General features: G+C 53.3%; 3 protein-coding genes and 1 non-coding gene across 9 annotated transcripts in view; 1 reads left to right on the forward strand and 3 right to left on the reverse strand.

The window, feature by feature from the left end:
- Nucleotides 1-87: 87 nt before the first annotated feature.
- MAP3K12 (mitogen-activated protein kinase kinase kinase 12) lies at nt 88-5,893 on the reverse strand. 2 transcript variants are annotated; one of them, XM_069489831.1, is made up of 14 exons: nt 5,757-5,893; nt 5,449-5,657; nt 4,922-5,105; nt 4,551-4,742; nt 4,125-4,283; nt 3,818-3,976; nt 2,885-2,993; nt 2,517-2,626; nt 2,272-2,388; nt 2,015-2,152; nt 1,231-1,849; nt 963-1,033; nt 607-880; nt 88-199 (listed from the first exon to the last, which is right to left on the reverse strand). In XM_069489831.1, exons 1-14 carry the CDS (start codon nt 5,891-5,893, stop codon nt 101-103), a joined length of 2,577 nt encoding a protein of 858 aa, XP_069345932.1. In that variant the 3' UTR covers nt 88-100. The 2 variants fall into 2 exon arrangements, with proteins under 2 accessions (XP_069345932.1, XP_069345931.1); XM_069489830.1 differs by having other exon boundaries at nt 5,449-5,893.
- Nucleotides 5,894-15,716: 9,823 nt separating this feature from the next.
- TARBP2 (TARBP2 subunit of RISC loading complex) lies at nt 15,717-21,154 on the forward strand. 4 transcript variants are annotated; one of them, XM_069489636.1, is made up of 9 exons: nt 15,717-15,793; nt 16,805-16,969; nt 17,779-17,881; nt 18,429-18,524; nt 19,088-19,160; nt 19,402-19,519; nt 19,845-19,972; nt 20,364-20,565; nt 20,714-21,154. In XM_069489636.1, exons 2-9 carry the CDS (start codon nt 16,810-16,812, stop codon nt 20,869-20,871), a joined length of 1,038 nt encoding a protein of 345 aa, XP_069345737.1. In that variant the 5' UTR covers nt 15,717-15,793; nt 16,805-16,809; the 3' UTR covers nt 20,872-21,154. The 4 variants fall into 4 exon arrangements, with proteins under 4 accessions (XP_069345737.1, XP_069345734.1, XP_069345735.1 ...); XM_069489633.1 differs by lacking the exon at nt 15,717-15,793 and adding an exon at nt 16,069-16,247 and having other exon boundaries at nt 16,800-16,969; XM_069489634.1 differs by lacking the exon at nt 15,717-15,793 and adding an exon at nt 16,103-16,247 and having other exon boundaries at nt 16,800-16,969; nt 20,717-21,147.
- Nucleotides 21,155-21,468: 314 nt separating this feature from the next.
- ATF7 (activating transcription factor 7) overlaps nt 21,469-26,951 on the reverse strand; it is a 92,989-nt gene continuing 87,506 nt past the window's right edge. The window contains exons 12-13 of one of the 2 annotated variants that reach the window (XM_069491695.1): nt 21,779-21,900; nt 21,469-21,639 (exon numbers count right to left, since the gene is read on the reverse strand). In XM_069491695.1, the coding sequence (XP_069347796.1) occupies nt 21,517-21,639; nt 21,779-21,900 (245 nt within the window). In that variant the 3' untranslated portion in view covers nt 21,469-21,516. Of the gene's footprint in view, nt 21,649-21,778; nt 21,901-26,951 lie in introns of both variants that reach the window. The other variant, XM_069491694.1, reaches the window with a different exon arrangement.
- Nucleotides 24,203-24,309, reverse strand: LOC138397681 (U6 spliceosomal RNA). Its single transcript, XR_011235813.1, has one exon. It is a non-coding gene; the product is annotated as a U6 spliceosomal RNA (small nuclear RNA).

Raw genomic sequence — 26,951 nt, forward strand, 5'->3', positions numbered from 1 at the left:
ACCTAAGGCTGGGACAGCCCCATCTTTCTCTGTTGATTATGTGGCGCATATATATTATTTATATAAATATTTCTCTATGTACAGGGAATAAGAGTGGCTTTCATGGAGGGAGGGAGGCTGGGGGCCGCAAGGCATCAACGCTGTTGGAGTTGTCCAATTCAGTGCTGTCACAGTCTGAGTCCTCAGTATTGGGAGGGCCCTGCGAGGAAGAGTAGAAATGCAATGAGATTCCTTCAGGGTCCCTCGCTGGGGTCATTTTTAATGGCCAGTGGCTTACTGATTTTATTGCTTCCATGTTTCAGTTGCCTAAGCCATTTTCCAGGGCACCAGACTCCTACTTAAGGATTCCTCTCTAGCTACAATTCATAGCTGCCATGCAAGCTATAGTCAGGCACCATACTGTAGGCCTCTGAAATTCCACCACATAGATAACTCATTCTTTTTGGTATGGGAGGAAGCTGGCTCAGAAATCCAGTGACTTAAAGGCTAAATAAACACTTTGTGGCCTGTGCATCTGTCTCCCCAAAGGCTGTCAGATGACCAGGCATCTGCTCCCATTTAGCTCTCCCTGTATTAATACTTGGTTGTTTCTGTTCTGCAACTCACCTGCTCCCCTCTGAGTAGATCCTGGTGTGGCATGGGCAGGGTGCTGGTTTCAGGGTCAGGGACCACCTCCAAAGGAGGTGGATCCAGTGGGATTTCTGAGCCCTGGGAGCACATATCATCAGACCGTTCATCTGGCCGCTCGTCAGTGTTGGTACTGCCAACTTCAGGGGTGCCGCTGGGGGAAGGCTCACTAGCTGTACCTTCCTCCCCATCTGATGGATTCTCTGAGCTGAAGGTAGATAGTGACTGGCGCATGTTCAGGCCCTGAGGCCACCTGTATGTTGGAAAGGGGTTACAGCCCCTTGCAACCCAGAAAACAAAAGAATGCCATTATCTCCTGTACTCGCATTGCCCACCTCTGGCTTGAAGTCAGTTCTACTTCACTGTCCACCTCTCCTTCCTCCTCTTCTGAGGAGATGCCTCGTTTCTGCAAGAGAGATGAGGGGACTGTGGTCAAAAGTGTAAAGTCATTAAGAACCCAGGAGAAAGGAAGGTTGTTATAAAGGGTGAATTAGGGAATGGCTTAAGATTGAGAGCACAATGGGGGAGGGGGGGCGGTGAGACTTGGACCCTGGGGAAAACAAGGAAAAAGGGGAAGAGCTCAGGAACCTTTCCATACTTTACCTGACTGCGGGTGACAGCAGCCCTGTACAGGAGTGCAGCTGGGGTCAAGTGCTGGGACCCAGCCCGGCTTCCTCCCCGGCCCGAAGTCCCTTCCCTTCCAGTTCCCAGCAGCCCCACACCTTCACCAGGTCCTACTGGTGGAGGTGGCTCCCCTTTGGCTCCCCCAGGTGAATCTGGGCTGGTGGAGCCAGGGGCTGAGCCCTCACTTGGGGGGGTGTCACCCCGGGCTGGAGGTGGTGAGCCAAGATCCCCAGCTCCTCCTGTGGCTCCCCGGCTCCGGGACCCCAGTGCTGCTGACAGCAGGTCTGGGGATGACGAAGACATCTTGCGGAGCAGAAGGTCATGATGGAGCCCACAGAGGGTAGGGGGGCAGGCCTCCCAGACTGAGGGTCCCACTCCCCCTGGGCTTCCTGGTCCCCCAGGTTCATGGGGTGGCACAGCTGCACGAAGCCCAGGCAGGTCCCCACAGCTGCCCTTTGCGCTGGCCTTGCGATGACGGGTCTTGCCACGGCGACTCCGTCCTGGTGAGGGGGGGCCCTTAGGACACCCAGGAAGCCCTACCCCACTTAGGGCTGCATCTAGTTTAGGTAGCAAAGACTCTGTCTTGAGGATATCTGGCCTGGTGGGGGGGGGAAAGTACAAGGTTGAGATTACTGAATTTACACACTCAAAAGTAATCCCTAACAGTATAATACACATCTCTCCCCACCTCTAAGCATATGCTGCCTCTTCAGTATCCCCCTTACTGTGCTGGAACTTCAAGACTCATGAATTTGAGACCCACCTTTTGCTATGGGGTGAGAGCTTCTGTGGCACATTCCTCTTCTTGATGAGCTTCTCCATTGTGTTCCCATGCAGAAGGCCCCGGGAAGGGTGTGACTTCAGTAGGCCTGGGCACCTCCGCTCTAAAGCTTGCTCCCGCCTAAAGATCCAGGCACCTTCTCAGTTGGGCATATGACAAGGAAGGGGCACCCAGGCTCAGTAGGATCTCTAAACCAGGCACAGCTCCAGGACGTCGTGCATGAGGACAGGTAGAGTTACCTGAGCAACTCTCGTTCCTTGAGTTCCAGCTGCAACATGAGGGCATTTAGTTCCATGTACAGGTTGTTGGCTCTCTCCAGCTTCCGTTCGTAGTGCTCCCTGATGTCTAATGCATGTCTGAAAGGGCAGAAAGTTTCCCCTAGTTGAACCGGGCTCACCTCGTGCCATAATAGATCCCAGTCTCTGAGAACTAGTGGTGTCCACAGTTCCAGTTGGTAAAATCACTTCCCCAAACAGGCACACACCTGAGCTCCTCCCTCCTCCGCATCACCAGCTCCTCTTCTAGGCGGTGCAGACAGGTCCCTTCTGACTTAATCTTTTCAAAGTGCAGCTTTACTTCTTCCCGCCACTCTGCCTGGGGGTGGAGAGTGGATGAGGAGTGAGGGTCATCCCTTCACCCAGTAGTTTGTAGAAAGTCTCTGCAGGTTGCCCACACCCCTGCAAATTATGTGTTGGAGCAAAAGGGAGTGGGCATAGGATTGATTAAGACAGGGTTTCAGCCCTCTAAGAGCCAATCTATTCCATCCCTTTTTCCTAGCCTCCCCCTCAAAGGGATGCAATTATCTCTGCAAAGAGGGGGAGTTAGGTATTCATTTTCCTACCCACAGCACACCTGGGACTTAAAGTAAGTCTCCTGGGGTGTGGAGAGTACATCAGCTGAGGCAATGTCCAGATGCAACAGGATCTGTCGGAATGATGGACGATTTCGTGGTTTGCTATTCCTGAAGGGAATGGAGTTGGAAGGAGAGAAAGAGGAATTTCAGGGAGGACCAGATAGGAACTAGAGCATCCTTTCCCAAAGTGTGTCCTGGAGAATCCAGTCCTAGAATGTACTCTTGTGACAAAAGAAATTCATGGTCAATTCTCTCTAGGAAATGTTACACAGTATCCATTAGCAGGTCAGAGTCTTACAGTTAAGGAAACCTATTTAACCCCATATTTTCCAACTTGTCTGCCAAAATAAAACCTTTTTCTGAGTAACTCCATTAAAGGCAACACACTGTGGGAAATGACAGATTAGGAATTTTCAACCTTTCCTCAGGTTCTAGGTTCCAAATGAAAAGTCCAGAGCCCTTTCCTTCTGTGTTTTAAGTTTGTCTACTTGAGGCTCAACCAGTTCTGCTCATTGGTCATGCCAGTCCTTCCGTGTACTTCCATGTACTCATTGGCACTTCATAGCAACCCTGGATAGCAGATATTGTTAGCCATATGTTACAGATGAGGAAACAGGTTCAGAGGTGATACCACTTGCCCAAGGTCACTCAGCTCAGAAGGTAGCATAAGCTCAATTCAGATGCAAGTCAGTTTGTCCCTGAGTCTAATGTACCTCTGCAGATTACTGATCAGTCCAACCCCTCTGAGTTCTAGATTGTAGTCTCCTTGATCCACAGCCTGGATCCTGGGTTTCTGGAGAGCCACTTCTGAGAGTTCTAACCCTCTTCCCCTGTTACGGATGCCTGCGTTCTAGGTGCTGGCTATCCATCAGCAACACTCCCTCACATCTTAACTCCGGCAGGCCCAGTATCCCAGCCCCTGCCATCCTTACCAGCACTGGCGAAGCAGGATTTTGAAGCCATCTGGGCAGCTGGAGGGCACAGGCAGATGGAGACTGTTGCTTCCTACACCCCAGATGATGGCTGAGGAATCTACATCTTTGTAGGGGATCTCACCAGTCAGCAGTTCCCACAACACTACACCAAAGGACCTAGGAATAAGAGGGGACATCACTTGGGAAGGGCTCCCTCCAGAAGTTCTGGTTGCTACAGACCCAGTCTCACTTGCACTTAAGCCCTGGAAGTCCCCTTCCACCCTGATGGCCACCCACCCTTCTCAGTTCTCAGCCTGGTCCTCACCAGATGTCGACCTTCTCAGACACAGGCTCATTGCGGATCACCTCAGGGGCCATCCAGGCTACTGTCCCTGCAAAGGACATCTTGGTGCTCTTGTCACTCAGCTCCTTGGAAGTGCCAAAATCTGAGATCTTCACCACATCGTCGTACGTGATTAGCATGCTGGTAAAGAGTGTAGTCAGCTGGGATCCACGCCCTCCATACACCTCATCTAACTCTGCAGCAATTCTGCTTTTCTGTTTTAAATCACTTGGGACACCCAAAGGTAAGGGGCTCACTACAGCCCTCCCAAGTTAGGATTGTCATTTGGAAGAGATTTCTGAGATGGCCACATGGACTTAGGGCAGGGTCTGGAAGCAGGGAGATGGTCACACTGACTTGGGTGGGTCACCTGCATGCATATCAGCTTCTTCCTGCTTGCTTACTCACTTGGGGGACTTGAGGTCTCTGTGGATAATCTTGTGCAGGTGCAGGTAGTTCATGCCACCAGCGATGCCCATGGACCAGTCAACCAGCAAGGAGGGGGTGACAGGGCGGCCAGCCCGTAGTACCTCATATAGCTGGCCCTGGGCGCAGAACTCCATGAGGATGCAGTAGCAAGGAGCCTGGGTGCACACACCCCTGGGGGCCAAACAGTGGTATGAAGGCTTCTGCCAGCTCAGCATCCACCTTGAGTCCCCATTCCCACCTACTCCTTTTGGGGGTCTCCTCTGGGAAGGATAGGTTAGGTCCTACTGCCCAGGAGGGGCCCAGGCCTCAGTACATTATCCCCAACACCCAGCCCCTGCCCTGGTCCTCACTTGAAAGTGATGATGTTGGGGTGCTTCAGCTTGCGCAGGTGCTTGATGTCGGTCTCTTTAAGGTCTCGTACCTTCTTCACAGCCACCTCCTCCCCATGGAAGCGCCCCAGGAAGACAGCACCCTGGGCCCCTGAGCCCACCCACTGCAGGTCCAGGATTTCCTCAAAGGGGACCTCCCAAAGGTCTGTAGGCAGGAAGCAACAGGGCCACAGGCTCAGAAAGCCATACTCAAGGCCTTGTGACATGCTTAAGGCCAGGAGAGGGGACAGGACTGGGTTGGCTGAAATGACTCAAGGGGAGGGCAAGGCAGAAAGGTAGCCAAAACAGGCTGACAAGACAGTTTGAGAGGACAGGGAAGGAAATGAGTGACCATAAAAGAAGCTGGGAAGTTAGAGGCTGATGGATGGTTAAGAAGCTAGGGCTGGGTCATGCGGAGGGAAGGGATTGTCAGGTGACCTTGATGGGGCTGACCAATAGTTCTCAGGCTCAGGGAGACAGGGAGGAGGTTCCCACAGGACATGGCCTACCTTCCTGCTGCTGCTTGTGCTCGGTGGAATAGGCTTTGCCAATCATGGTCCAGACAGGGCGCAGGCAGCCAAAGAGGCCTTCAAGAAAGCCACTGCCACTCTGGCACTGTAGCCGCACCTCATCTGCTCGAACTCTGGACGCTCGACTCTCAGGTGACCCAGGGGCTCCCCCTGGGCCCCCTGTGTCCTGCTCATGTAGCTGCAGGACACTGTTGGCAAAAGGCTCAGGGGGTGGCTCTCCACCTGGGGAGGGGCTGGGCCCGCCCCCGCCCTGCCCACCAAGGGGTACTACATCTCGAAGTACACACTGGGTAGGCGTCAGGTCCTTTTCAGGAGTGCAGTCGGAAGTGTCTGGGTCCAGCTTGCGCATGGATGCCTCGCTTAGGGTAGACACGAAGCCCCCAAAGGAAGGGGAGGGTGTTCGGGTCTCATGGAGGCAGGCCATGGCCGCTAGGCCCTGAGCGGTGGTGGTGAGTGGTGGGCTCTGTGGGAATGAAGGAGGGAAGGGCTGTCAAAGCCACAGGCGTGCAAGCTCAGGATTACCCCAGAGGCACAGGTTGGGGAGCTGGGCTCACAACAGCCCTGCTGGAAGTAACCCTTGAGCCTTACCCTCAGGTACCCATCTGAAGAAAACTGATACACTTGGGTTTCCTCCTAAGTAATACTCAGGTGTACAGGTAACAAACTTGAGTATCATTCTCAGGTAGACACAAGTAACAGCCCCACTCAGGTACCTACTGGTAAAATATGTCTCAAACCCAAGTATAATAGTAACAGGCTAGTTCCCTTCTCCCTGTAAGATTACTGTAACTCACTGCTATGGCCCATGTTTCTTTCCCCTGAGGCTTACAGGCACACACAGACATCATATTAGGGTCTCCCAGAAACACACCTTTACCTTGGATGTCAACTTCAGGCACACAGTGATAACACCTAGACCTCCCTCACATTGAAGCACACACACACGGTACTGACAGACTCCCACTCAGGCACCCTCAGGTGACAGTCCTGAACCACATACCTCACATTCAGGTACTTACACATGATGCCACTGAGGCCCTCTCAGGAAGAGTCAACTCAGATTGAGTGCCTTATCCTAAGACACACTCAGGACTCATATCTGAGTCCTACTCTCAGGTGCTCACAGGTACACACTTGGACCCCTCCAAGGTAAGTGAAGGCTGTAACCACACAGCTCTGCTATCCCCCCAACACAGATGGCGAAAAAGGCGGGACCATCCAATGGGGATGCAGAAGCTGTGTCAGCACAAACTGTGGCTTATACCTCTCCACCCTCTTGGCCCTCCCCTCAGTCCAGCTGCTCTCCCAGAGGTCAAAGGATGCCCTGGCTCTTTCCTCTTCTCCACTGCCCCACCCCCAACTCCCCAAACCAAGACCCAGCCTTCCAGGCAATGGAACCAACCATTAAAAAACTGAATCCTAGACTTGCCTCTGGCACTTAATGGCTGAGTGACCTCAGGCAAGCTATAGTTGAGCCTCAGTTTTTCCAACTATATTGACTATCACAAGCACAGCAAACTCTTCAACCTATACCAGACTTGTCTAGACCTTAACCCCAGAAGTCATCCTGGTCTCTCAGCTCCCTCTACACTGGTCAGTTACCAAATCCTAAGATTTGAAGATTCCTGAAAACAAGCATTCCTCTAATTGTTCCTCGTAGTAGGGTCCTTCCATAGGCCCCTGTAATAGTCTGGGAATAAGTGAATACATATATTCTAAGTCACAGTGGAAAAGGGGTGGCAGGAATCTGCACATACACATGGTTCACTGGATGATGATGCGGGTATGTATACAAGAAGGTTTGAGAAACCCTGATTATCTCAGCTCTTGTAACACTTAATACTCAGGGCTTTCTCTTGAAGATTTGTTCAGTGGGTGTCGAGTAGGCCTGGAATCTGTATTTAACAAGCACCCCAGGTGATTCTTATGGAGGCACATTTGAAAAGCTCTGACCCAGTGCCATTCTATTCTCTTCTCTAGTCCCACTGTTACTGCCTTAGCAAGTCTCATTAGCTGTTGTCACCTGGCCCCAGGACAACTGCCTCTTACATGGTCTCCAAGTCTTCCCCCACCCCAATTCTCCATTCAGCCTTCACAGCCTTCAGAACAATCTTTCTAAAACACAAATTGGCCAGCACCCTCTCCTCTGTTTCCAACCCTTTAGTGGCCCACTGCCCTCAGTCCAGTAGCCTCAGCTCATGCTTTGGCCCCTGAGGCTTCCCCAGCCTCATCTCCCACTGCTGTTGGTACCCATGCCATACAGAACGTAGCCTGACACCAAGCTGCATCAGTCTTTTGAGCCAGGGCACCCAATGATAGTAGTTAAGTTATTAAAGGTTTACTATGTATGTTAGCCTCTGGTATAGGTGCATTAACGCTTTGCACATTTAATCTTCAAAACTATGAAGTGAGCATTATTAGCCCCATTTTACAGACTAAGGCATAAAAGTATTAAATAACCTGCCCATGGTGCCATAGCTGTTAAGAAGCTCAAGCTTCACTCCAGGCTTGCTCTGCCTAGAAGGTGCTTCTCATTTCCTCTCGTCTTCCAAGTCTCACTTCATCCTGGAAGTTTTCCTTCTTTTCCTGACTTGTTCTAGGTTAATGCCCCTTCTGGGCTTCCGTAGCCCCCTGTGCTTCCGCCATCATGGCTCCCATTACACTGGAGACACAGTGTGGTCACGCCTCGGCCTCTTTTTGAGAGCCTGGATTGCTTTAGAGTGACGACTTCATATTACACAGGGTCCCAAGGCTTCCAACAGCACCGGGCACACACGAGGTGCTCAGCAGGGTGCAACCACTACTCTACCCACCCCAGAGGATTATCTTAAGGTTCTCACACTCTGTTTATTCCCATACACATTAACTTCCTTGATCCTCAGAACAGCCCAGTGAAGGAGGTATTACTGTCCCATTATATTCTCGAGAGAACTCAAGGCCAGGGAACAAATCACAGTCCAGTCCAAGCCTCTGAATGCCCAACATATCCCAGGAGATATTTCTGGCTTCAAGAGGTAAGGCGTAGATTGTAATGCAAATTACAGTCAAACACAGGCCAAGCAACATGCCGAGACACTGGAGAATTTCCTCTGGAAGACCCAAGGGCTTTCGCCTGCTCCCCACCCCCACCCCGCCCTAAGCCTGGGCTCGCATCTGGACCACCCAGAACCAAGGCCTGGGGCTCTGGACTCTCTCGCCGGGCCGGCCAGGAAGGAGGGATGGCGGGATTGGGGCGCTCGGGGAGGAGTTGGGGCCGCCTGCTGGACCGCTAGGCCATCAGTAATGGATCCCCGAAGCCCAAGTCAGGGCCACTAGAAGCGGAGAGGAAGGGGTTACGGCCACCGTGCCCCCTCCCGCCTCTCGACCTCCTTCCCGGCCATCACGTGGCGCTCGGCTGGGGGCGGGGCAGGGGTCCGGGCGCTGGGAGGAGGGGGTCCGGGTGGGGAAGGGGCGGGGACAGGGCAGGCTGGGGGAAGCGCTGGGCGCTGCGGCGTAACCATGACGACTGGGCCCGAGGCAGCGCGTGAAGTCACCAGGACAAGATTAGCCCCGGGTCACGTGAGCGCGACGCGGGGGCGGGGCTCCGCCTAAGTCCCGCCCCGAAGCTGGGCAAGCCCATGTGTCTGGTTGCTGGGATGGCTGCCGGCGTCGAAGATGCGGACCCCCGACCCCGCGGTCTGCCCCATCTGTGTTCCCTTCATTCCCGTACCTTCTCCCCGCACGCAGACAGACCTTCGGCTGTGGTGTCGGGTGAAGGGAAAGCGATTGGTGTTGGAGGGAGGGGACTCGTGGAGTTGCTATTGGGGGCGCAGTTCCATGGGGAAGGAAAGCAGGAAATGGAAAGAGGGAGACAGGACGCAGAAAGGGCGAAAGGCACAGCCTGGAGAAGGAGGGACTAGCCGAAAGACAGACCGGAACAGCGTGAAGCACGGAGAGAGTCAGACCCAGAGAAGGATGCACTAAAAGCGGAGGAGGACACTGAGAAAATGGAGATGAAAGGGAACTGAGAAATACAGAGGGCATCTGTCCACTCCCCGATTCCTTTTCCGTCTAGCAACTGAGCTTTGAGTAGGCACACCTGGCTTTTTAAAGGAATTTTTCAGCCGTCACCTGGTAGTTTGGCAACTAGGAGGTTTAGACATAGAAAGGGTGACATGCTCAGAGACACGTGCAGGCCAGCCTCCCTCCAGTTCACCAGGCTTCCCTAGAGGCCCTTTTGGTTGCCAGGGCCAGCAGCTGGGGAGAGAAGGAGAGAAGCCATTTCACCTATTTTGTCTTTTAGGGCAGTGGGAATAGCTGGAGAAGTAGGAGACCAAGGGAAAAGTAGGGAATCTAGTCAGGCTCAATCCCCCCCCCCCCACCTCATTCTCAGACTAATGACAACCCTGCCAGCAGATTGACCAAAGAAGGGGGGTGGGGAGCTGAGGCCGCAGGGAGCTCTACAAAACTGGAGATTCCTCTCTCCCACCCTTTCTATTTCCTTTATTCCTGACCTGCCAGCTGTGTCCCACCGCCCCCTGGCTGGGCCTTGGCGCCAGGGACTGGGGTGGGGTGGGGTGGGGGGACAGCATGGCTAGGACCCCCTGGCCCAGGCGTTAGGTCACCCTGGGGGAATGGAACTGTCTCCCAGGTCGTCAATTATGCAGAACATGGGGGGAAGGGCAGCATTGTGACAGGAGGGGTGGATATCTCTGTCATTCTGACAATCCTACCTACCAAGTGTTGACTGTGCATCTGCCTCAGACTGGGTAAGGGGTTAGAGTGGTCTCTAAGCCATACATCTTCCAGGGAAAGAGGCTCTTTGGACCCTGAGAGGGCTTAATTCAGTTTCAGCTAGGAGCTTCTCTGTTCTGCTGGTGGTTCTCAGAGTGCCCTATCTAGAGGCTATAGGGTAGAGTGGGGCAGGAAGTCACCCCATCTACCCCCTCCTCCTAGGTTCTCCTGCCTGAGATGCTGGAGGCCTGTGGCAGGTACACCTTTTGAGTTTTCTCTAGCTCCTTCTTGCTCTAACAGCAAAATCTCAATGCCAAGCTGCTTGTTTGGTGGTCTTGGGGACTCAGTTCAGAGGCCAGGCCATCTTGGGCTCTCACTGAGCACTCTCTGTTATCTGGGACCTCATCTTCCACTCAGGAAAAGAAGGAAGACTCTCCTTCTCTTTTAAGTTGGGGTCTTCAAAGGGAAGGGAGACCCAAGACTTTGGAATCCTAGTTCCACCCTCTGCAGGCTTTGAGACCCTGGGAGGATAAAGGACTCTGATCGATGGTGGCCATGCCTTCTGTCTGCTTGGCTGCAGCTTGTTTTTATTTTCCTTTTTACAAGATCCATGGTCCTGGCCCTAGGGTTCTTCTAAGATAGAAAGAACAGCTTTTCTCAGTGCCTTCATGAGGGAGAAATGCCTTCCCCTGAGAACCTGTAGAAAACTTGGAGATCATCCCTAAATCCAGGTCCTCAGCCCCATATAGGTCAAGCCCTGAGACCCCTAGTTGCCACACTTCTTCCAGTAAGGTGGGCAGTGAAGGGGCTGGGGGAAAGAGGGACAGTACTATTTAGACTAAAAGAATCAGCTTTGGATTCAGAGAGATCAGAGTGAGAATCTGAGTTTTGCCACCAGTTAGCTTAATATAATCTCTCTGAGACCCCCACCCTCCCTTATGGGGTAGGGGTGGAGTAAGCTGGTGTAGGGAGTGCAGTGAGCACAATGCCTGCCTCCTTGCTTTGTCTTCCTGGTTGGCTGGACACTAGGTCTTGCCTTGTGGATCTTGGAGAGGCCATCTTTTCTGTCTGACCAGAAAAAGGGAGACTTGGTCTCCAACCTTCTGCTTCCCCGGGACAAACCACAATTTTGGGTTCCAGTAGAACCAGGTCACAGTGGTAGTGGTTGGGCTAGAGCCCCCAGTTATTTCTTTACCAGGCCATCCGTCCCTCCTCTGCAAATCCTACCATTCCATGTCCTCTGGACTAAGGGCGAAGGCCTGATTTTCTGCTCCCTATCCTCATCCCCTGGCCAGTTCTCTTTGGAATCTGCTCTCCTGCGGTCACACCACTAAGACCTTCCCCTTGATCTCAGGGCCCAGGATTGGTCTCAGCCCTACCTACTGAGGGCTGAGGGAAGGGGAAGGCAGTGGCAGGTTGGGCTGAGCCACAGGGGTCCGGGTACACCTCAAAGAAGTTCAGCATATTTTAACAAATAGTTCCTCAGCTGGATGTGCATTAAAAAAATCTGGAAGGATAGATACCAAAGCGTAATCGTTTCTAGGTAGGTGGAATTATGGGTGTTTTAATTTTCTTCTTTTGACTTACCTATATGTCTAGTATTTCAGTAATAACTTTGAATTGCTTTCAAAATAAGATATAAGATTTATTTTAAATTGCAAAAGAAAATAATTTTTAAAAAATCATTATCATTCCATTCCTGCCACCTAGTTTAGGATAGTTGTGCTGTAGAGGGGGAGTGGACAGTGTGGAGGGAGAACACAGGCCTCAGAATCAGAGAGGCTTGTTGAGGTCTCACCTTTGTTCCTGACCAGTTGGGTGACCTGGAGTATGAGACTTCTTTACAAATCTCACAATGGCAATAGAATAAAAATCGTGGTGGGTAAGAACACAGGTTCTGGGTCAGACAGACTTGGGTTCAAATCCTAGCAGTTGCCACATACTAACTTTTTGACTTTACCAACTTAAGTTTCAGTTTCCTTCTCCTTCAAACAGAGGTAATGACAACACTATCTAACTTAGTCTTGTTATGGGCATTATTAAGATAATCAAAATAAAGTTCTTGGCCCAGTACCTGGAACACAGGAAGCTCTGTGCAAACATTAGCCTTTTCCTCCTCAAAGCAAGAGACAGTGGGGAGGGTACAGGTGGAATGGGAGGTGGAGAAACCAGCGGGGACAAAAGGAGAGCAAAGAGAAGAAACCAGAGGGCAAGGGCTCTCTAGCCTGGATGATCTTTATTCTCCTTTGGAGTAGTGGCACTGTTGCAGTCTCCTCACCTCATTCCTGAAACAGGCATATGACCCTGGTCCTTCTGGAAGCAAAAGAACCAGACAGACCAGTCTGTGTGGCCAAGCCCTCTTGAAGCCCCTACGTTCCCTGCTGGCACCCTCTCAACACCATCTTCCTTCCACCCTAGCAAGGACTCCTTAGGAGCCTCATTCCCTAATCCCTTCATTCTCCCCAGACCCAGGCAGAGGAGAGGCAGGACTGCACGTGCTGAGTCCAGGGCTACTGAACTAGTGGCTACTAGAGCGTAGGGCATCTTCCTGGCAGAGCCAGACTCTGCCATATTATCACTGCCACGGGAAGGACTGGGGAACAGCAATTGGTTTTAGAAGAGTTCTGCCATCATCAGCTGTAAGCAAGCCTAGGATATCCTGAGCCACTTACTAACTTAAACTTTTGGCCTCTGTCCATAACTGGGTTTCACTAAGGGACAGACATTTAGTTGTGTGATTTCATGTGTGCTGGGAGTTGGAGTCTTCCCAGCATCACCGCAGTCAACAGTGTGAGTGACTGGATGCGTGGTGGGCTTGGGAAGGCAGACCCTTCTTCACCCTTAAGTGTGAGCTAGGAGGGAGCAGGCCCCTAACATTCAGGGAAACTTCAGTGCCTGGGCAGGAAGGCTCAGGGGACACTCCGGCCCTTTCCTTTCTGAATCCCTTCTTTTGCTTTAGCTTGGTATGATCCTCTGGTGAAAACCAGAGCTCCCAAAGCAATGGAGCTGGCCCTGAGAGTTTAGGGAAATGGTGCTTAAAGGGAAGCACTGACTGTGGCTGGAGGGGACTCTGGGTGGGGTGAGGGGACCTCATATGCACGCCCTCCTGACTGAAGGCCACTCACCTACTTTCCTCCCCAAAAGTTAGCAGATAAGGGAGCTAAAAGGTGGGATTCCTCCTTTACTTCTAAGAACACCTCACTATTTCTTCCCACTGTCTACAGAGCCTTGATTCCTTCTCTTCCCTCCCCTCAGCCAAGGCCAGGGTAATCAGCAAGTCTCAACTCTGTGGAAAAGATTCTTGCTATTTTTAAGCCAAGGAGTTTGAGGAGTGTGGGAAAGGTAGGAGGTCGCTTAAGGGCCTGGCCAGGAGAAGTGGGTTAGGGGAGCCAGAGGCTATGGACAGAGGAGGGAGAAAGTCACATATGTGTGGGGGAGGGGAGGATGCAACAGCTGGATGGAGAAAGTGAATGGCACAGCTGGAGGGATTAGGAGCATCACAGCTGGAAGGGGAGGGGGACCAGCGCCTGGGCATCCAGGAACAGGTGCCCTCTACTTGTAATCTTCAGGTCCAGCCCGCTAAGTCCGTGTGGAGGTGGGGTGGGGGAGAGGGAAAAGGTGGGTACACCAGGCCTTGCCCTTCCTTTCCTTCCCTGGAGGGGCCAAAACTCTCCCTCCTCCTTTCCCTCTCTCCCTTCTTGAGGAGGATGAGTGGGAGGAGAAGAGGATGTTCTCTTGCTCTCTGTCCTTTAAGTCTGTCCCCCACTTACCCCACCCCCACCCCAATACAGTCCTTTCCAGCCGTGGAGGCCCTTCATCTCCGAGCTGGGCCGCGGCATCCCTCAGCTCCGTTCCCCTCCTTCCCAGCCCCACAGGCGTCGGGTCCAGGTTCCCAGTCCCTCCATCCCCACAGCCTCAGCATCCCCGCGCCACCTCCCCCAACCAGGCCACATCTGCATCCCAACTCTCCCTCCACGCCCGGATCCCAGGACCCGGACCCATCCCTGCCCCCCACCCCCCACAACTCGGCCAGGCTCTCACCTCGGGGGCTCCGCGGCCGCAGCACAAAAGGCGGCGCTGCTGCAGCTCCGCTCCGGATGCTGCTCCCGCCTCCTCCTCCTTCTCCTCCTCCTTCCCTCCTCCCCCCGCTGCCCTCCACCGGACCCAGGGCGCTGTCACAGGCGATGCTCGGGCGGTGTCCAGGTGCACGGGTGTCAGCCCCAGCTTTCTGCCCCCACCCCCCACCCCTAGCCAGTCCCCACTCGGCTTGAACTCCCGCTCCTACCAGGGCCCCCGCCCCTGGCCCCCCGGGACGGACACGCCCTGAGCGGAGGATGCTGCGCTGGAGCCGCCGGCCTCTTAAAGGAGCCCGCTGCTGCCATCGGCGCTCTCCAGGCTAGTCCCTGGCCCGCTAGGGCCCCACGCCTCCCTGCTGGCAGTTTCCTGTGGAGGTCCCACTTTGAGCCTTATGCTAATTCCGTAGGAACCCCCTTTGACCCGTCTTATAGACTCCTTTCTACACCCTGAGAGAGCAGCCCCTCAGATGGGATCCCCAGCGCTCTGGCATTGCTCCCCTGTCATAATGATCTTGCCAACTCTTTCCCCTAATTGTCACTACTCCAGTTTCACCCAATTGGAATTCGCTCAGCTCTAGGCCCGCTCCTCCTCCAGTGTTCCTGGATGACCCCTCATTGTCATTCCAAGATTCCTCTGGACCTCCGACCCTGGCTCAGAGCAAGACATCTCTTCCTTGACTCATTCTCAAAACACTCATTAAAATCACTTTTTTTGGTGATCTCTGTCTCTCTTTCCAAGGTCACATGATTTCCCCTATATCTTCCAGCCCAGTGGTTGCGCGACTTTGAGGAGGAGAGCATGGGGCTCTGGGACCCAAAACTACATGTCTGCTCTGCACCCAGGTTAGTCAGTCGATTAGTCTTAGGAGGCCAGACTCCTCTCTTGCTCTTTTCAGCAGAGAGACCCAAGACTCACGGCAGAGTGAATGAATGACACCATCAGGTGCCTTAGTCCTTCTAATCTTGTTGTCCCACTACAGCCTGACTCTCAGGCTCTGATTCTCTAGGCAGTTAAAGAGAGATTCACTAGGGCCATTCTAACAAGGCTTTAGAAGAGAAGTAAAACCTGAAGGGAGGTGAAGACAACCTAGGAAACGGAAGCAGGTTCTGTGGCACGGAGGCCTAAGGGCCAGGAGCTGAGGATGGGAGTTGAGGGGGAACTGTTTGAGTTAGACACGGACCTACAACCACCCCAGCGCCCTGCGGGGACAGAGACCAGTCCCCTCCCGCGTCTAGGTAAGTTCCACCCTCCCAGACCACAAGGAGCCAGGATCCGACAGCGCATCCCCGGACCAATCACAACCTTTCCTTAAGAAAGAGGGGTGGCCAAGGGGGCGGGCTCCTCCTTGTCCCCGCCCCTTTAGGCGAAGTAACCAATCTCATTGCGCCTGGAGGAAATAAACGCAATCAGAGTAACCAATTACACTTCAAAGCTTCTCGTGCGTGTTGACACTGCCCCTCCAGCTGCGACAAAGATGGCGCGCGAGCTCCTGGGTTCTGTAGTTTTCTCGGGATTCAAAAGGCCCGGTGCTGGAGTTAGCCCTTGCCGTTCCCCCGAGCCGCTTCCCTCTCCTCTAGCACGCATGCCCACGACCTCACGGCCCGGGAGAGGGGAGTTGCGGAGGAGGAGGCGGAACGAAATTAAAAAACGAAGAAAACAGCCTTCGCTCTGGAAGCGACAGCGGAGGGGCGCGCTCCTCCCAGAAGGCGGTGCAGCGGCCCTGGCGAAGCGCGCGGAGGGTTATGGGGCGGATAGCTCTGCTCCTGATGGAGACCCACGGAGGAGGGTGGGCGGGGGACTCCATGTCCCAGCATGCCCCGCGGCGGGCCCGACCGGCGGCGACTCCGGGCTTGGCCCCGGCCCTAGCTCGTCGGCGGTGTACTGGGGTGCGTGGAGGCTACAGTCACTGTGGCGCCCGCGGGGACGGAGGAGGGAATGAGTGAAGAGGAGCAAGGCTCCGGCACTACCACGGGCTGCGGGCTGCCTAGGTGAGCCGCCTAGTACCCGTCCCTGCAGGGCGAAAAACGTGGGGCTGTACGGAGAGGGTAGCTGCGCGGCCCCAGCATGCACCTGGCCTGTGGGGTGTTCCCGGCAAGCACTGGGGTAGTGGGCAGTGGTTCCCGGCATGCACCGGGGCTGTGGCTCCTGCCTTCAGCTTTAAATAGTTTGGGGTTGGCCCGGTTCCCAGGCTGCACTGAAACACTGGGCTTTTATGCCCCCATGTTCAGTGCATTTGGTGGGTACTGGGTTCCTGGCCTGCAGTGTGTCAGGGGGCATGCACTTTCAACCTGCACTGGGGCACAGGATCCCACGCCTTAACCGAGACAGGAACAGAACAGTGCATTCCTTATTTGCCTTGGGCTAGTGGACCCTGCTTTCCCAACCTGCACCTCCACTTGGACCCCAGCCAGTGGATGCTATATTGCCTGGGTTCCCCTGGACCCTATGTCCCAGTAATGTGCCTAGGTGTGGTATGGTAGTGCTTGGCCAAGTGGGTGCAGAGAGGGAGGTGTGATTTGGGTCTGTGCCCCTTCCCCCAGTATAGAGCAAATGCTGGCCGCCAACCCGGGCAAGACCCCGATCAGCCTTCTGCAGGAGTATGGGACCAGAATAGGGAAGACGCCTGTGTACGACCTTCTCAAAGCCGAGGGCCAAGCCCACCAGCCTAATTTCACCTTCCGGGTCACCGTTGGCGACACCAGCTGCACTGGTGAGGAAGGCTTGGTCAGCCTGGCTGGGGTGTGCGTTCACAGGGCCCCGTGGCTTTGTTTATTGGAGTCTCTCTCTTCACAGTCTTCTCCAAGGCCAGTGAGGGAAGGAGAGATTTCAGGGGAAAAGCTACTGACTGGATTGGGAGAACAGGGCTGTGAGAAGGTGGGTAGGACTTGGGAGAGTTAGAGGAGCAAGCAGGACTGCCACAGTGATCTGGCAGATCCCCATTACCTCAGAGGAAAAGTAAGAGGAGATAAACTGAAATCTCTGTGGAGTATTCGGGGGAGTGAGTGCCTGTTGTGCTGGGCCCTGTTCCAGGTGCTTAACCAAATTCCCATTTAATCTTAAGCCTCAGTCTAACCAGTGATGTAGGTGGTAGTATCCCCATGTTGAATACAAGGAAACTGAGCATCAGAGATATTAAATGGCTTGTGCAAGATCACATGCCTAGTAAGTGGCAGAGCAGGGCTTGGACTCCAGAGCTTACCCTCTCTTTTTTTTAGCTATCTGTATTTATTGAGGGAAAAGAAAGTGCCTTGCAAAGGAAAGTAAGGCAGAGATAGAATCTTACCTAAGGTGTTTGAGCCTGGAAGTCTTGCGTGGCATGGCTTGATTCTGGGAGCTAATGGAAAGATAAGGGCCCTTCTTTCCAGCAGTCAGTGAAACACTTCCAGTCTTTGGTGGGGGGAGGTTGGTCACAGGGGGCTTGGTTGACTCTCTCTGGCTGCAAGGAGAGAGGCTGTGGGATTCTGGTTTCTCTTCTGTCCTTCCAGTGACCTCCAGTATTGCCCACGCCCCCTCTCTCAGGTCAGGGCCCCAGCAAGAAGGCAGCCAAGCACAAGGCAGCTGAGGTGGCCCTCAAACACCTCAAAGGGGGGAGCATGCTGGAACCGGCCCTGGAGGACAGCAGGTGAGGGAGGAACAGCCAAGGCATCCTAGAAGCCCTGCCAGGAACCCAGGCCCCTGCACCACCCCCTCTCCCCCTAGGGCCAGCCTGGTGACTTTTAGCCACCCTGACCTGTCCTCTTCCTGAGAATTTCCTCTGGACCCAAACAGGGTGTTTCTAGGGCTTCTGCTGTGTGAAGAATTCTGGGGGGAATGGCCAGTCCCACTGAGGGGTTGTAGCTGTAGTTTGGGCCCGGGTTAGGGAGGGAAAGGGGTGGAGACTGAGGCTAGAGTTGCTCTCCAACATGCCTCCTCTTCCCAGCAAGATGTCCTTCCCTCTTGGGTTGGAGTTTGTTGCTCCCATGGTTCTTGGGTACAAAGAGACAGACCCCCTTTTCTGTTTGGCAGCAAATGATTCCAGGAGGAAGCTGTTGATTGAAACTCCCTGAGTCTTTAGCTCAATGGGGAAGGAGCTCTCTTAGGGCATGGCCGGTCAGGAGGACCTGGATCCCCCACCCCTCTATTCCCTCTACACGTGGGTGTGAATCAAAGGCCCCCTTCCCCTCGGGAAGTTCTTTTTCTCCCCTAGACTCTTCACTGCCTGAGGACGTTCCAGTTTTTACTGCTGCAGCAGCTGCTACTCCTGTTCCATCTGCTGGTCTAACCAGGTATCTTGTGTCCCCTGACTGCCTGAGGGGGCAAGAAAGGGGTCCTGGCTCCTCGCCCCTCAGCCCTTGGATCCAGGCTGGTCAGGCATGAGGAAGTCTGAGCATAAACAGAATAGAATAGCTGGGGACCAGAGCTTGAAGAATTGCACCAGCTGGTAAACTCTTGGGACAGGACATAATTTATCATTTTTAAATACCCATATGGATGATGTTTAGCCATGTTTAAAGGTCTTGTAAGCCCCATTGTCTTTTGGGTTGGCCACATGATGATCCCGTGTTTGTATCCCATTAGGTGCATCTGGGAATTTCTCTTTGGCCTCTCTCCCACCATCCTGGCGAGATGGTGCCCACGCATTCCAGAATCGAAGTGGGCTTGGGACCTAGGGGAGGCCTCCCTTGAGTGGGAGGGGGAGAAAGCAGGCTAGGCAGACAGCTGCCTGCCTGGTGGGGAATCGGGAGGTGATAGCGGGAGAAACTAAAGCAGTGCTTAGGCCTCGGGCTCACAGACAGCCTCAGAAGGAACCATTCCCCTCGACTTTGGCCCTGGGCCCTTTTTCCTTCAGGAACCCTCCCATGGAGATGCAGCCCCCCGTCTCCCCCCAGCAGTCTGAGTGCAACCCTGTTGGTGCTCTGCAGGTTTGCCCCATCCTCATTTCCCATCTTGCCTGTCTTCCTTTGAACCAGGGGCCACGAGGGAAGGTTATGTGTGTTTGGGGTGGGAGGGCAGTTACCTTATACTCAGTCCCTTTCTGCCCCCCGTCTTTCCTCTCACCTAGAGTCTCAGGCTCCTGGGGTGGGAGGGCGAGTGGGTGGGTGCTGGTGTGGGTACGAGGAGCCTTTTCTCACTCAGCCTTGTGCACCCTGTCTCCCTTCCAAGGAGCTGGTGGTGCAGAAAGGCTGGCGATTGCCGGAGTACACAGTGACTCAGGAGTCGGGGCCAGCCCACCGCAAAGAATTCACCATGACCTGCCGAGTGGAGCGTTTCATTGAGATTGGTAACCAGGCAGATAGGGGTTGTCACAGCTCCTATCCCGAAGCACTCCAGCCTGGCCATGAGGCAGCTCTGAGCCTCACTCTGTTCCACCCCTGTTGTCCTTGCTGCACGGCCCCTGGCTCAATGCCTCCCTCTGAGCTGCTGCTTTGTACCCTGTTGTCCCCCTCCTTTCCAGGGCTGACTAGGTTCTCAGGTGCATGGGCAGGTCCTGAGCTCCCCTTTCCAATTGACATCCTCGGGAGGGACCCTCAATCCAAGTATGACTTGGGTGGAAAGCACTGGGTCTGTTGGGAATCACAATCCAGCAACTCTCTCCCCACACGCAGGCAGCGGCACTTCCAAAAAACTGGCAAAGCGTAACGCAGCAGCTAAAATGCTGCTTCGAGTGCACACAGTACCTCTGGATGCTCGGGATGGCAACGAAGCAGAGCCTGATGATGATCACTTCTCCATCGTGAGTGTGTGGGCCAGGCGCTGCAGGCCATCTTCCATGCCAGCGTAGGGCACCGGGGACTTGGGTCTGTGACTCTGCAGTGAGCCTCTCTGGGTCCCATGGCCTGCTTCCACCCCAATTTTCCCGACTCAGGATTCCTTAGGCCCCCTCTGAGCCTTGACTGCAGGCCCACCTGCTGAGCTGGCCCGTGGCAGGGGCCCTGTTGGCTTCTTTTACTGGGATGAAGAAGGCTGCCTGGCCATAGTTGGAGGGGGCCGTACAGGAATTGACTGGGGGGAGGCAACCTGGAGGAAGCATTCTTTGGGCTTTTCTCTCCTTGGACATTGAATGTCTAAATGCCTGGGTCCCACAGCCTCTGGCTGCATCTTTCTCATTGTCCCCATCTTGTCAGGGTGTGGGCTCCCGCCTGGATGGATTACGGAACCGCGGCCCAGGCTGCACCTGGGATTCTCTGCGAAATTCAGTGGGAGAGAAGATCCTGTCCCTCCGCAGTTGTTCCCTGGGCTCCCTGGGTGCTCTGGGCCCTGCCTGCTGCAGCGTCCTCAGTGAGCTCTCTGAGGAGCAAGCCTTCCACGTCAGCTACCTGGATATTGGTATGGCTAGTTGGGGAGCTGGGGGATGGTGGGACTGGACCTGAGCAAGTACAAGAGGGTCAGGAGGGGATGATGATGATGGGAATGCACCCCTGTCCGGGCTGCCCCACGCCCCACTGCTACCTCCCTCCTCTCTCTTGGTCTCCAGAAGAGCTGAGCCTCAGTGGGCTCTGCCAGTGCCTGGTGGAACTATCCACACAGCCGGCCACCGTGTGTCATGGCTCTGCAACCACCAGGGAGGCAGCCCGAGGCGAGGCTGCGCGCCGTGCCCTGCAGTACCTCAAGATCATGGCGGGCAGCAAGTAAAGCCCCAGCTGGACTCATGGATGTGCACCTTTTGCTCCCCGCTCTTCCTCCCTCGGGGCCCATGCATCTGCCCAGCGCTGGTACCCTCTGGAGGTGCCGTCTCTACCTCTGACACAGACTGCCTGCCTGGAGGCTGAGGAAGGCAAAGGGCGAAGAGCCAGGGACCACAGGGCCTCAGCCACCCCAGGATCCATCCTCATTTTGTTGCTGATGATGAGTGGGAATGAAATTGCAGGTTCTCTGCTAGAGGCCAGAATAAATGTGCTGCTCCTTAGATTCTTAAACCCTGTTCTGTTTCCCTGAGTAGGGTGGACAGCGAAGGAGGTCAGCACCACTAACTTCCCATTGTGCCTTCCTTTAGCTCCTTTGGTGTCCCCCCCCCCACGCCTCGCATAGTCATGTGCTTTCCTTTCTGGTGGCAGGAGGCTGGGTGCAGTGAATGTGAACCCTGTCAGCCGTGTTCCTGGAGAGTTTGGTTTGGTAGAGATGGAGGGGGGTGGTTCTTGTCCTCAGGTTCCTTCCTAGCCCTTTGAAGGCACAGACACACATGGATTCAGAAGCCAGACAGCTTTATTTGGCGGGGTGGGGGGGGGGCGAGGGGCGCACACATGACACTTTTGGGTGTGGGCCTTGAATGCAAACACATCAGGGATGACATGTCACTTCTTCCCAAAGCGTTGAGGGGTAGCCAGGTTCCAGAACTGGGAGCTCAGCCCCTCTCCAGCCCGGGGACTCAGCCGTGCATTGCTCCAGGTCCCCTGGGTATTTCTGCCAAACCTTAGGAGAGAGTTGTCCTCAGATGTAGGTCCCCTACATCTCCCTTCTCTAGCCCCCTTCCTTCTCTTCCTCTGTCCCCTGCCCTTTCTACCCACAGCCCCTGCCATGCTGGTGTCCCTTTCAGACTTACCTCTGGGGTTGAAACAGGAAGGTTGGGCTCCGGCCGGGTCTCTCCATGGCCTGGAGCAGGGAGCGCAAGAGTGACCCAGGGGTCTGGGCATCCTTTGGTGGGCGGGGTCTGTTGTCTTCCTCCTGTAGCAAGGGGGCATCAGGGAAAGAAGATGGGCAAATGCCCTGGATACTTAAGTCACAAGGGGAAGGGAGTGACTTGCAGGGGTAAACTGTAGGATTTGCGGACCTAGTGAAGACCCTGGCAGCCAGAGAGAGTATCTGAACCTAGAATACAAGTCTCAGGTAGAGGAAAATGGTGATATGGGGACGGGGGGCATCACTTACCATGAAGATCTGGTCTTCATCCTGGCCCCCCAGTCCTTCAGCGTGGCTCCAGTGTATTAACAGCAGCACCAGCAACACAGCAGCCTGCCTGGAATCCATGCTGCCATCCGCCTTCCTACAGCCACACCAGCCTCTTATACCTGCTGTCCCCCAGTCCTCCACCCCCAACAGCAGCCTGAGGGGGAGTCTAGAGCAGGCAATGGAAATGCACAGCTCCATTAGGAGCCTCCTGGGATCCCCTCCCATGACCACCCGGGACTTCCTGCTGTCAGCCTCCGGCCCCCAGCCCCTAAGCCTGAGGTTATAGACTTTATTAGATGCATAAATCTTGTTTCCAGAGCTTAAGAAGCATCATTAATTGCAGACGCTTTGTCAAAGCCAGGCCCTGGGGAGCCTTTATAAGCACCCCCAATTCTTCAACAGGTTGGAGAGCTTCAATTTATCTCTGCCCTGCTTTCCTAACTTGTAGACTAAAGCATAGAGAAATTCTTGTCAGGCGGGGATCAGGTATTATTTTCTGGAACATAAGGAGAGAGGGAAGAGCCAGTGTGAAAACTGGCCAGGATGACACAGCCTGGTCCTCCCCTGGCTGGGGCCGGTTGTCAAGATCACACAGCCCTTTCCCACCCTGCTTGGTGCCTCTTGGGGGTTAAAAATGGAATCACTGCTCCAAGATTTGCTTGTGGATAGAAAAGCAAGCTATAGAGGGAGACTAAAGGATTTTGGAGCCCACAGAGAATTGGGGTGGCTTCAGATCTTTGTAGACGGACCTCCATGTTCACCAGAAAGCGCTGCTTTGGACCTATGGAGTTGCCCTCCGCAGCTGAAGCACTGCTGCCACCCTGTGGTCACAATTTCGCACTGCCAGCTCTGGCCATTTCCTTTTTCTAGAAGAGAGCTCCTTCAAGACGAACCTGGGAGGGTGACCCTGAGGAGAGATCCTAGGACCCTGACTCCCAAGAGTCCCAGGACAGGATACTGTGGGACCGGACCATCATTTTGTCCCACCTCCCTGTAGTCACCACAGCCTCTGCCTGGCTCTGGTTCTCACATTTTGGGGTAGAGCAGAATCCTGCCTTAGGAAAAATCAGAATCACTACTTCTCAGGGAGGGGCCCTTCAAAGTCAGCCGGTGCAATTTCCTTGTAATCCTGGAATCCCTTTCTGAGCACACCCACAATGTGGTTCTCTAGCCTGTGCTGAAGTGGTACCATGACGTTAACTTAGCCCTGAGCAAGCTATCTTTCTCTCTAAACTTCAGTTTCCTCACCTAAAACATGGGCACATTAAGAGGAACTACATCCTAGGGTAAGCATTATTTGAAATACTTTTTGTAATCCATTCAGCACAGGATCTGGCCTAGAGCAAGTATCCTCAAAACGTTAGCTGTGGGGCCCGGTGCGGTGGCTCACGCCTGTAATCCTAGCACTCTGGGAGGCCAAGGTGGGCGGATTGCTCGAGGTGCGGAGTTCGAGACCAGCCTGAGCAAGAGTGAGACCCCCCCCATCTCTACTAAAAATAGCAAGAAATTATATGGACAACTAAAAATATATACAGAAAAAATTAGCTGGGCATGGTGGTGTGTGTCTGTAGTCCCAGCTACTTGGGAGGCTGAGGCAGGAGGATTGCTTAAGCCCAGGTGAGGTTGCTGTGAGCTAGGCTGACACCACGGCACTCTAGCCCGGGCAACAGAGCAAGACTCTGTTTCAAAAAACAAACAAACGAACAAAAAAAAACCCCAGCTGTGATTACCTTGTACACTTCTGTCCCGGGAACTTACCATCTCTTGAGACAGCCTTTGGACAGGTTTATCCTTGTGCTGAGGGGCTTCGATCTCCCTGTGGAGTCTACCCAGGGTCTTAGTTTGCTCCATTAAAGCTCTCAGAACATTTCTCATCTCTTTCATGTGTCTGAAGTCAGATTTCATTCTTCCACTCCATAGTCTTTTTTGCTCAAGGGGAAGTGCCCCCTCCTTTAAACCAACGCATCTAGGAACCAACTTATACTTTAGATATGTAGATTAGAGCAGGTTTTGGTCTGGGTGTTCCAGATACTATATTTTTATTAACGGAGTCTAAGCTAGGGTGAACCTTTTTTTTTTTAATATGGAACACTTCACGAATTTGCATGTCATCTTTGCGCAGGGGCCATGCTAATCTTCTCTGTATCGTTCCAACTTTAGTATACGTGCTGCCAAAACGAGCACAGGGTGGACCTTTTCGTAAGCTTTGTCTCATGGTTGGTTTCAGGCATAGAAACTGACATTCATCCTCATTACATCTTGTAGTTAACTGCTTCTTCAAAGGGAGTATCAAGTCCATGGGTAGCTGGTTCTGTGGGAAGTGGCTCCTGCATCCCACCGTGGTCCTTGTCTGTTCCTATCTGACGGAGGTGCAGAGAAGCAGGGTTGTGAGGATGGGTGGGGCATTGCAAAGAGTGGCTGTGGGCCAGACAGAATGCAGTTTTAATCCTAGCTCTTGCACTTCACTGTGTGACTTACCTAAACTTTAGTTCATCATCAGTAAAATGAAGCCACTACTCCTGTTATAAAGAGGTGGTTGTGAACATGGCAGCATCCTACCATTCCATCTAGCACGCGGCAGGCAGGGAACGTTTTTACCACCCTCCCGCTGCTCCTCCTAATATTTCCCTCATCACCAATTACAAGTGGATCTGAGCTGAGGCTGCATTCAGAAAGGGGCTGGTCTAGCTGGCTCCCTATGCCCAGGATGGAGGTGACTGGCCTCTCCTTTGGTTAGAAGTTGGAATGCACTCCTTCCTCTAACCTGGTAAACTGCCCTGCCTTCAGAGTGCATTCCCACCTCTAAAACCTCTCAATCTTGGCTTTGGTGCTGGCTTCCAGCAACCTCCTTTCTTACCTTTCTCCGGACCCCCATGTGCTCCTGACCACAACTCAATGAAGACCACCACTGCCTTTCCCCTAAAGAGGCTGAGGCTCTCTATTTGTGTCAGTTGTCTACCAAACACCAGCCACAAAAAGCTTTTAAAATAATTTCTCTCCTATTGGGAAAACTCAGAAGCACCTGCTGTCTCTTTCTTTCTCTGGTGAGTGCTCTCCTGATGCCCAGGGCCCTTGTCTCCAAGGCAGTCCACAGATCTGAGCTCTGGTCCCCGTGCCTTCTGTCGTGCTTTGTAATTTACATAAATCATCCACCTTCTCTAGGCTGTCTCTCCCCTGCATTAAAAAGTAGGGACAAGAATCCATGTTCCTTCTGTCCTAAAAAATGGGAGAGTGAGGAAGATGACAGACATGAAAGCCCAGTGAGTTCCCAGAAGAGCGGACAATGGGACTCGTAGATCAGAGTAGTGAAGCATCAGACATAACAGTGGTTCTCTTGATAGTTTAATGTTATATTTGCAGCATAAATAAGGCACAATATATGCCAGGGCAAGGGAGGGAGGGAGAAGGCATGGCTGGAGGGATAATTGCTAAGTGGCAAAGGGGAGGGAAGAAGGGATGGTTAGGGAGAATAGAGCGAAGCCCCTGCCTCAGCCCCGTCCCGGGAGATTGTGAGAGCCTGCTCACAGGGATCATGCTGAATCAGGTGGAGGGGACGAGGGAAAAGACAGTTTTGTAACAAAATAGCCTGTAGCACTGCATCCTCCTACCTGTCAAAGTCCACCACTGGGGACTGGAGAGACCCAGACCCAGAGTCAAGTTCCTTGATAAGATGGAGAGGTATTGCTACATGTCAAAAATATATAGATGAACAGAGATATAATCATAGATATACACTGCTTTCTTTTCAATAGATACTATGTCAGGATGCAGCAGCCTCCACAAATGGGCTGGGGGCTCATCTCCTCCCTGCCTGAAAGGGGTGTGTGTGTGTGTGTGTGTGTGTGTGTGTGTGTGTAACGGGACAGCTAAAGCTCCAGCTGGTCCTGAATGTAACAAAGAAGTGGAGTGACCAGTCTGCAAGGGAATATGGGACAACTCCTGTCCAGACCAACACAGGGATAGGTTTTAGGGAAAAGACTAGAAGAAAGACAAACCTAGATTTTGAGATCAGTGATGTGGTGGTTGATTTAATGGGAAAGGAGGGAGGGACTGGAGGGACTGGAAGAAATAGGAAAATGTTAGTGCTAAGGCAGAGGATGGTATTTAAAATATCTTTGACACCCTATAAGAATTTCCCAGCTTGCCCCCAAGGCAATGGTTCCCAAACTTTAGTGTGCATTAGAATCACCTGGAGTGCTTGCTAATACCTGCCCCCAGAGTTTCTGACTCAGCAGGTCCAGGATGGGGCCCAAGAATGTGCATTTCTAACAAGTTCCCAGATGACAGTGATGCTGTTGTCACTGGTCCTGGACCAGATTCTGAGAACAACTGCCCTAAGGTAAAGTCAATGAAACTAGTGCTCATAGCCACTTCTTATAGCTAAAAACCTCACTCACCAGTAGTTAATGCTAGTGAGATTATCTCTGTGCTACTAGCCCCCCATTAAAAAAATAAAATAAACCCTAGCAGCTATGATACAAACCTGAATCTACAAAGGACATAAGCTGCCTTAACCTGCCCTACTCTCCCCAGCCTTTTCTCATTCTGGGGTAGGACTTTACCCCAGAGAGAGACAATTCAACTGGTGTAGAGGGTGGGAATGTTGGCCAGCAGCCACCTAAGCTCATTCCTGCTGGGTTACCACCCTGGGGTGGGTGGGTTGGGATTTATGTCTGTATGCACAAGCGTGTGTGCAAACAGAAAAATAGAGACATCAGTTCTATACTATGAGAGGGATGTAGCTTTGTGGGAGGCTGTAGTGGGGCTGGGAGGGTCCTCTAATCTGCCTTAGGAGCCTCACATGTCCTGTTCCTTTGTGGCCTCCC

Source organism: Eulemur rufifrons, chromosome 16 (assembly GCF_041146395.1).
Source record: "Eulemur rufifrons isolate Redbay chromosome 16, OSU_ERuf_1, whole genome shotgun sequence".
Taxonomy (NCBI): domain Eukaryota; kingdom Metazoa; phylum Chordata; class Mammalia; order Primates; family Lemuridae; genus Eulemur; species Eulemur rufifrons.